Source organism: Coptis chinensis, chromosome 8 (genome assembly GCF_015680905.1).
Source record: "Coptis chinensis isolate HL-2020 chromosome 8, ASM1568090v1, whole genome shotgun sequence".
Lineage (NCBI taxonomy): Eukaryota > Viridiplantae > Streptophyta > Magnoliopsida > Ranunculales > Ranunculaceae > Coptis > Coptis chinensis.
In genome coordinates, this window is record NC_141463.1 from 19568629 (window position 1) to 19578801 (window position 10173).

Consider the following 10173-nt stretch of genomic DNA (forward strand, 5'->3'; position numbering starts at 1 on the left):
GCCTATTGGTGAATGATCACAACTGTTGTCTTGACACTCTTTTAGTCTTATCAATTAGAGCATTCTCAGTGCAGGGTGGGGTGTTATGTAGTTGGTAAATCTACTACAACTGGAAGGGTGGGTGAGCTCACCTTATCTTTAAACACTCAAGTCACTCACTCACCTCGACGGCTAGACATCTAACAGAAAAACATGCTACCCCATTACTTTCATGCTGTAAAGTTATGCAATGCCATGCTGATTCAAAATCTGACACTGGGGAACACTTAAAAATTTTAAAATTCCACACCAATATCTCGAACTTTCATGCAATATATCGTCCGAAATTAGTTTAGGGCATATCAGCATCTGTTTTCAAAGTAGTCAACATCTAATTCCGTACTTTATGAATGATTTACGTCACGACGTAGGGTCCCACACGTATCTATTCTCGAATCTATCTTCTTCTCTCTCTTTAACGACCAAAATCTAAAACCCAACTAACTCTTTTAACTTATTACTCTTGTTTTTCAGTCATTGTTTATTATATACACCCTCAAACTTTGTGAACTCACATTGATCACATAGTAAGTCATCTTTCTTTTACTTACAATTTATGATGATGAATAATAATGCTGTTTTTTGTCCGCATGTTAGTTTAGAAACTTACAAAACAACTGAACTAAGGATTCCGTTGTTTCTTATTATCTACTTATTAGTGTGGACAAATATGAGTATACTTTTATAAGATTCTTGCTCATTGGAAAAACATTGCAGAGTTTTTGTTTTCTTTTGTTTGGATATAACTAAGGTCGAAATACTTGTCTTGTTATCAACCGGCACATATATAGTTTTAAACATTAAAACCTGTGATTTTGTGGTTGTTCCGTATAGAGTGCTTTCTTTAAGTTAGTTTAATGTTAAGACTTGTGAATAGTTTCAGGTGATCATGGCAATGAAAGTGAATTCGGGAGATAGAAAGACGAGGAGTTCCGTGTCGTTGTTTATTGTAGTTGGTTTATGCTGTTTTTTCTATATATTGGGTGCATGGCAGAAGAGTGGTTTTGGTAAAGGAGATAAAATAGCTGTGGATATTACAAAACAGACGGACTGCGGTGTCATTCCCAATCTTAATTTTGAAACTCATCATAGTGGTCAAACTGGGGCAACGGTCAACGGTTCTGAAATAGAAGTCAAAGTTTTTGATCCTTGCCCTGCTAAGTATGTTGATTATACACCCTGCCAAAATAACAAACGGGCAATGAAGCTACCTAGAGAAAATATGATTTATAGGGAAAGACATTGCCCTACTGAGAACGACAGGCTTCATTGCCTTGTTCCTGCGCCCAAAGGTTATGTTACTCCTTTCCCATGGCCAAAGAGTCGTGACTATGTTCCCTATGCTAATGCTCCGTATAAGAGCTTGACGGTTGAGAAGGCTATTCAAAACTGGATCCAATACGAGGGCAACGTATTCAAATTCCCAGGTGGAGGAACACAGTTTCCTCAAGGGGCAGATGCATATATTGATCAGCTTGCATCCGTGATCCCAATCGAAAATGGGACTGTCAGAACCGCACTGGACACTGGTTGTGGGGTATGCTAGACTTTCTTTATTATTTATTTTCATTAATTTACCACTTTTTTATTTACTGTTTGGCCACTAAGTATTGGAAAATGTACTTAGGTTGCTAGCTGGGGTGCGTACTTATTGAAAAGAAATGTAATAGCTATGTCGTTTGCTCCAAGAGATTCACATCAAGCACAAGTGCAATTTGCTTTGGAAAGAGGTGTACCTGCAGTGATTGGCGTTCTTGGAACTATCAAGCTCCCTTACCCCTCAAGAGCGTTCGACATGGCTCACTGTTCAAGGTGCTTAATTCCATGGGGAGCAAATGGTAAGTGATACCAATATGTCGTCCTTGCTATTGTCATAGCATTTTAACGCGATGTATTTGCAATGCTTGCTTTTTAATGTGGCATAGGATTGTTATTGATTAGAGACTGGTGTAACTTTTCTCTTGGCAGATGGAATATACATGATGGAAGTTGATCGTGTTCTGAGGCCAGGAGGCTACTGGGTACTTTCTGGTCCTCCGATTAATTGGAAAACAAACTACCTGGCATGGAAACTCCCCAAGGAGGAACTACAGGAGGAACAAAGAAAGATTGAAGAGATTGCGGAGCAACTTTGCTGGGAAAAGAAGCACGAGGATGGTGAAATTGCAGTCTGGAGAAAAAGACTAAATACTGACTCTTGTCCTGGTAGAGATGAGTTCCAAGCTAAGATGTGTGAATCTACTGATGCAGATGATGTCTGGTAATTTCTTCATCAGATGTTTTTATTTTTGCACAAATTTGATGAAATTGTTGCGAATATCAAATCCCCATTACTCACGTGCTATGAGAAAATCCTACCCTTAGAAGTAGCGTGTTCAATATTCTTTTGATTTGTGTTTGATGTGTCTTTTACTCTTTTTCTACCTCGAGCACAGAAGTAGTATCAAGACTACAAAGTACAGTTCCATACTTCCATAGATTATTAGGTTATAATCTGCTCTGTATGTGCCTAGCATTGTCTCATCAGTAGCAACTTGTGGGTGAATCCCCTCTCTGCTTTGATGCTATTAATATTGCACCTCTATGTCTGGTAATGTACACAAACTATCTTTTGCTAAGCCATAGTTCTGTCTATGTCTATTCTAGTCTGTTTTTGACAAAGCTTTAACTTGGCTCAGAGCTTTTGGTGTGAATAATGCACGGGATTCTGAAGTTGAATAATAAAATTGGTGGTTTGGTTTACAAATTTCTCGAATAAATACTTGGTTCTTTCCAGAAGTTACTGATTGAGGAGTTTTTCCATTCTTTATACCAGTCAGGATTTTACCACTGTCTTTGCCTGGACATTTGTTCTTTTAATTTTATTTATTTATTTATTTTCTCTTGGTTGTTTTGGTCGGATTTTCCTCCCATAACATTTGAAGTTAATGAATATTTAGGTACAAAAAGATGGAGGCATGCATAACTCCTTATCCTGAGGTTAAAAGTCCTGATGAACTTGCAGGAGTAGAGTTGAAGGTATTCCCTGACAGGCTCAATGTTGTCCCTCCCAGAATAGCCACTGGATCTATTCCTGGTGTCTCAGAAGAGACATATATGGAGGACAAGAAATTGTGGACGAAGCATGCAAATGCTTACCGGAAGATAATTACAATACTTGACTCGGGGAGGTATCGCAACATAATGGATATGAATGCCGGATTGGGAAGTTTTGCTGCAGCAATTGAATCTCCAAAGCTATGGGTTATGAATGTTGTGCCTACAATTTCTGTTAAGAACACTCTGGGTGCTATATATGAACGGGGATTAATTGGCATATATCATGACTGGTACGTTTCTTAACTCGAGAATTTTTTTTTCATAAACTTTTTTGTTTAGATTTAGGGTACCCTAGATTTATTTTAATCATAGTGATGAAAGAATCGAACTTACTCCAACTATATGGTTACGTGTTTTTGGCTGCTTGGCTTTACTTGGCTAGAATATTTTTCTCTCTTTGTTATGTTCTAACTGGTGTGGTAGACCTATGCTGTCAAAGGTGGGGCCGAGGTGGACCAAGGCGCCCAGCGATTAAGTCAGTAGATTTTAGTGAAGATAGTTTCGGGGCAGTCCAAGGCGTCAGTTGATATTTTCTTAAAGAAAGTATTTGTAAGGCTGGTTTATGTCTGGATTTCTAACTCAGATGGTGCCTTATACAAAATATTAATATTGTTGATTTAAACACGGACGTGTAGCACAGATGGTGCACCTGCTGTGTGTGTTGGGGGTTGGGCACATGTGTCCGTTATGCCCCGCAATGGTAACTCAGACGGTGCACCTGCTGCTATGCAGTCAAAGGCTCCGGCAATGTGTAGGAGCCAGAGCTACACTTAGAGCCTACTCGAGGGCCTAGCACATGCCACCCCTACCCCCCTATAGTTGAGTTCTATCCTCGTGTCCTCCACATTTTAATCATGAAATAAGGTATGTATTAATATATCTGGAGTAGTTAATAGAAAGGCAGAATGCACAACTACATAATATTAATGGTAGTAATTAGTCATGGTTCAAAACAACATAATATAAGTTAGCTTCAGAACAATAATTGAACTTAATTTCTAGTATGGCATCTACAATAAACCACTTCTGAGAAACTGTTGTATCCCAGATAGATCACAGTTGAATTTCTTAAGTACAGGCATAGCCGTATAGGTAGATGTTTGTCGCGTCACAGCTGAAGGTTAATGAGAAGAAGCATCAATCCCTTCATATATTTATCCAGGACTTCCCCAAAGTTCACTGTGTTAGTAGTTCAGTCAAATATAATGAGCTCAGAGCAAGAACGAGTTGATGAAAAACTGGAAATCAGTGGCAAAAGATGAAGCAGAAAAACAGATGAAAAATGAGTCAAATGGAAGAACATAAAGGAGAAGAAAATCAGAGGGGAGGGGTAACTGATCAAATAAGAAGAAAGGCTGTGGAAAAGAAGAGTCATTATGTGTATCAGAAAGTGGTTCCATGCTAGTCATATTCTATATTATTGTTTACTTTTAGTTTCCTATTTTAGAAGAGATTTAGAGTTTAGGCCTTTGGGGGAAATTAGTAGTTGCCAACATAATTCTTTTAGGCTTTCAAAATAAGGTTTCTACAAAAGGCATGTGAGGATCTGTGTAAGGAGGTTATTTGAGTTACAGATTTATGAATAAAATAAGTTTTTTTATGTTTCAACTGTGTGAAATTATAAACCCTAGGTTTAAATAATTTCAAAGGTGCATGTTAATTGATTGAAGCTCCTGCCAACCAATCAAAGTACATCAAAACAATAGACAAAGGTGATCGAGATTGAGAGTGAGAATGAATTCTCTTGCAGTCTTTTGAGACCAAGAGACGGAAATTAAGGAAGAACAAGATATAGGGATAAAAGACCTTCCTGGGTGAGGCTGACCAATACTAGAATTATGTCTGTTTACAGACATACATGGGAGCTGGGAATCGATCTGCCTTTGGAAAGACATTGTGGCCATTATTGATCTCAAGTTGGATGATGTATAAGGTTCCACTTTGTAAAACTAAGAACACAAGAGTACCTTTGTTGTTTTTATTCCCTGTACTCCTTGTGGCTTACCAATTCAGCTGAGACATGTTACCTGTTTAGGCTGCCAATATATGTTGCTGTAGGGTATAATGAAGCACTTAAAGCTTAATGATTTGTTCCGAGATCTTTTGAGTTAAGTGTTTTACATATTCATTTATTTCTTGAGCAGGTTTGATTATTGTGTTTCATTTTAGGTGTGAAGCCTTCTCAACGTACCCAAGGACATATGATCTTATTCATGCTTATGGCGTCTTCAGCTTGTACAAAGACAAGTACGTTGGTTAAGCTTTTTTTTTCTGCACACATCTGGAGTCTATACCATGTTATTGTGGTAGAGAGGATTCAGAATTTATTAGCTCTCGACCTGGAGATATTTTATTCCAGGAAAGACTGTTTTCAATTTGATTAATTTGACTAAGCCTTCGTCGAAATACTTTAATTAGTCTATGATCAATTGTTCATTATTCCACCTTTTTAATCTTAGAATTTTCTTTCAAAGTCTGCTTGATGTTACTTACATGTTAGTTGCTCTCCCTGACACTTTTGTTGTGAATAAAACCAGATGTAACGTAGAAGATATTCTTTTGGAGATGGATCGCATACTGCGACCAGAAGGGACAGTCATATTTCGAGATGATGTTGATGTGCTAATCAAGGTGATGAAGATAGTTGGAGGGATGAGATGGAATACAAAGATGATTGATCATGAGGATGGACCAGTTGTCCCTGAGAAGGTAATGGTTGCTGTCAAACAGTACTGGGTTATTGGGGAAAACAATTCCACATCATCATAGTGAAATTTTAAAGTGAAAAGAAGGAAATACATCAAATTTACAGCAGGCAGTGCTATTCAAGAGAGATGGGTAAGACACACAAGTTAATTATCAACCATACGCAGTTGCCAGTGAACAATTGATGAAGCAATGGAGCAAGGTTCTACAATCTTCCGTTTTTAACCAATTATATGTGCTGTGTACTTGGGTGCTTATTATATCTATATTTATTACTTAGAAGTAAGGTATATGTAGTGTTCTTTCTTTCTTTCTTCTTCATCGTTTTTTTTGTTGATGCAACCCACTTTTTAGCAGCACAGTTGAACTTCGATGTCTGATTCTAGCTTTAACAGATGATATAAAAAGGTTGAGAAGTTTTGTTTTTGTTTGATATGACATCCAAATGAATAAAATTGTGGATAAACTGCCCGTTTGCCTTGAGTTTTATCTTATTATTGTCATTCATTGGCTTACAAATATTAACTTTTCTTTCTTCTTTTATAAGAGCTAAAATTATTTGTTATCAAATGACTTTATTGCTATAGCTCAGTTGTTTGTTATCTGTTCCTTTACTAAACCTTCTTTGGCATCCCTATGACTACTTTCATGAAAGGAAGTGGCAAGTGTAAAGGCGTGATTCAGCTTTTCTTTACATATATGGTTGAATGGGAATTAGAAAGGGTTATTATTGGGACCGAGTTCGGCTTAGGAGCGAACTGCCTACGTATCTTGCTCTTGATTCGGAGGGGAGAGCAGAATCAGGTCTGGCGTAGTTCATAGGAGGGGTATTTATAGATGTTGAGAGTGAATCCTCGCCCACCACGTGTAAAGTGTATCACAAATGAGGGGTCTCGATTAAGGAGGCGTGCGAGTACTGTCTTTATAGGTCTGCTGTGATGATATGGATTATTAGTCTGGGCGAGTAGCTTGCGGTAGTGGTCAGTAGCTGGTGGTAGTGATTTGTACATGTGCATCTGTGTTCATGATTGCTTCTAGAAGATAAGCTGAGTCACGTTATAGCTTGGTTCGCGTGCTGGCGCGAACTGTTCTGGAACGTTCTCTTATCTTGGGGACGTGATCTGACTCTACAGGTCGGTGAGGTATTTCCATCATGTTGAGTACGCGCCTGATATTTTTGAAGGAGGATATCACTCCCTTACACAGCCCCCTCTTAGTAGGGTGTGCTGGTCATGGAAGCGGCTTGCTGAGAGAAAATGGTAGTGTGTGCGGAGCATGTTTAGAGTTGGAAATACCTGACGAGCTAAGGAGAATGACCTGTGCTATCCTGTGAGTTGGTGGGCACGGATGTTTGACACGTGTTCGATCTGAGCAGTTGCAGGGACAATGTGCCGCCCCGTTTTTTCAGGATTTGAAAAGACAGGACAGCTTTTGGAAGTCGTGTGCGGTTAGGGCTAGGGTGTAATCATGGTGCCTTGGAAACTGGAGGGGCGGTTGTTCAAAGATTACGCTTGCGATTTTTGAAACATCACTTTGCTGCTTCGCCTTGTAGAAAATAAGTCAGTACCGCAACAAACTTCAGGTTAGTTTTCTGTCATTGTTGAACTCCTGCTTCTTGTTTCGTGCTTAATCTTTGCTCTAGAGTTGTTAGGACGTTTGCTTATTTATTAGCGGCTAGAATCGTTAGGGTGAGAGAGAGATGTCTGACTCAGATGATATGTGATCCGATGAGGTTCGCGAAGTTTCTCTTGGTTGGGCTGATGAGGAGGAAGAGAAAGATGAGTCGGTGTGTGGGGTGAGTGAGGCTGGTGATGAACATGAAGCAGTTGAGGAGGCTGGAAGTGGGGAAGATGAGGCTCGATCTGCATCTGTGGGTGCTGAAGTGAGCACTTCAGGTCGCTGTGAGGGGTCGGCGTCCAGCGGGATGTGGACAGACACGCTTTGAGGGCGTTTCCCTATTTAAGGAAAAAATATGGGATAACCGTAAGCGGTCTGGAGATCCATGAGCCCGAACAGCACGCTCTGGTTTTTAGCAATAGGTATACCCCACCGAACTATGGGGTTATCGTCTGTGAGGGGCAGCTGAGGACGCATATGACGATCCCGTTCTCTAAGCTGGTTTATGAGTTCTTGAACCGTTGTGGCAAAGCGCCTGTTCAGTTTGTGGGTAACACGTGGCGGTTGTTTAAGGTGTTCGACCTGCTGAATGCCAGTGGTGAATACCGTATAGAGGTCGTTGATATTATTGAGCATTACTCTCTAAAGCGATCTTGGTCGCTTAACTTTAGCTTGCAAACCCGAGCTAAGCTATCGAGCATTCTGGATGGTGTGAGTAACGAGTCTTGGGATAAAAGACCGTTTTTGCTTGTGGGAAACTACTGTGCGAGCGGGTTCAGTGTGGAAACTAAAATATGCGACTTTACTGGTGGGTATCGGTACACTCTTTGATAATATTGACCTTACGTTAACCGAAATCTTCGATATTGTTTGTTTTGTTGTCTTCGCGCGATATCCCCTAGAAAAGGAGACGAGCCGAAAGGTGATTGAGAAGTTCGCTAGGTTGACTCGAGCTGAGAAGCAGGCGAAGCTTCTAGAAGTCACACATTTCTTTAAAGAACGGGGCGGACCTGCAATTAGGGAGAAGAGGGAGGTGCAAAAGAGCAGGGCGCGGGGTAAGGTGGCGGGAGAACGTCGAAGAAGTCCGTGGATGGAAAAAGCGTCGGAGTGATCGGTGACTAGGGAAGATAAGAACCGCGCCGTCACGGGGTGAAGAAGCATTGTCACCAAATGCGATGCGGGTTTAAAACGGTATACTTGAAAAAAAACTAGTTAGTGTTTTAAACGGAACGTCTCGGAAAAAAACGGAAAAAAAAAGCGTAAAAAAACGTGGGGCATAAAAAAAAAAAAGGTTTAAAACGGTCAAACGGGTTTAAAACGATAATAATCTATAATACGTAAAAAGAAACGGTAAAACCGATTAAATAATATAATAGATAAGGAGTTTGATTTTCTATAAAAGTGGGAAAAAATCCCCACATAAAATAAAAATAATAATAATACAAATGAAAGAAAATTCAAATACATGAAAGTATCAAATTATCATTACTCATCCAAATACTATAAGTTTTAGATTCGATTGCCAAAACACTATTCAAAATAAGATACTACTAATTATCAACCATAATGGCATAATTAAGTACTACAAATAAGTTAATAACTTTAAAATTTTTAATTAAAATAGTCTAAAGCAAAATAGAATGGTCTCAATAAGTCAATCTAACTAAAAAGGAAAACCCTTTTCTAGCTTTTCTAGCATTTTCTTTTAAAAAAAAAAAAAGTTTTAAGCGGGAGATTTTCAAAATCGTTTAAAACGCTTAAAACGGGTTTAAATCGTTTAAAATCGAAAACGTTTAAAACGCATTTTGTTGAAAAACCCGGTTTTAAAGCGGAACCAGACGAATATCTCGGTTTTAAACGCGCGTTTTAAACCCGTGTTTGGTGACAATGGCCGAGGTGTTGGTGTTCAGTTGGGTAGGGTCAAGAACTTCGCCCTTCGATTTAGAAATCCACGAACCTCCGACGAGGAAGGGTCGCGCCGACCGACCTTCCAAGGTTGTTGGAGATGCTCCCGGCAAGATGAAGGGGGAAGGTTGGTATGAGAGAGACTAGTAAAGGGCACTCCGACTTTTGGGAAAGAAGATGAAGGGAAGGTTGGTATGGAGAGAACTAGTAAAGGGGCACTCGATGTATATAGATGAAGTGGTTGGGAAAAGAAGCTATGTGAGGAGGTCGGATCTGCTACAAGTCCGCACCCATAGCGCTTGTTTGCTAAAAGTATGACACGGCGGTGATAGGAAAAACCACGGATCTGATGGAGCCGAGTCGAATCTCGAGGGGATGGATAAAGGCGATGTGCCCGGTGAGTAACTTTGCGTTCAAACTTGGGTATTGTTATTGTGTTATATATCTTTGTTGTTTGATGCTAACGCGTGATATGTTGTTACAAGTTATCGCGGTGATCGGCGGGTATCGGAATTTGAAAACCGACCTTTCGGTTCGTTCGTTGAGACGGCGGAGTCGAGTCAGCGAGGGATGAGCTTTGAATCTTCGAAATGTCTGTGATCGAAAGAAAACTAGGCGCTTTGAATCCCCAACTCACTTGCCTTTGACGCCGAGAAGACATCTGCGGTGAATGAATGAGTCGATCGGGAAGCATGAGGTGGAGGCGTTGAAGGGGCCGACTAGTCGCAAAAAGCCTATCTTTGAACGATGTAAGACTTCCACCTTGCAAGCGAAGAGGCCTATCTCACCATCCGTCTTTGAGGTGGA

The 10173-nt window shown here is 40.0% G+C and overlaps 1 protein-coding gene across 1 annotated transcript; it reads left to right on the forward strand.

The window, feature by feature from the left end:
• The first annotated feature begins 426 nt into the window (after window positions 1–426).
• On the forward strand, window positions 427–6327 carry LOC147480391 (putative methyltransferase PMT2). Its single transcript, XM_086576609.1, has 7 exons — window positions 427–566; window positions 917–1576; window positions 1667–1877; window positions 2008–2299; window positions 2979–3368; window positions 5308–5385; window positions 5676–6327. Exons 2-7 carry the CDS (start codon window positions 929–931, stop codon window positions 5905–5907), a joined length of 1851 nt encoding a protein of 616 aa, XP_086432735.1. The 5' UTR covers window positions 427–566; window positions 917–928; the 3' UTR covers window positions 5908–6327.
• The last annotated feature ends 3846 nt before the right edge of the window (window positions 6328–10173 follow it).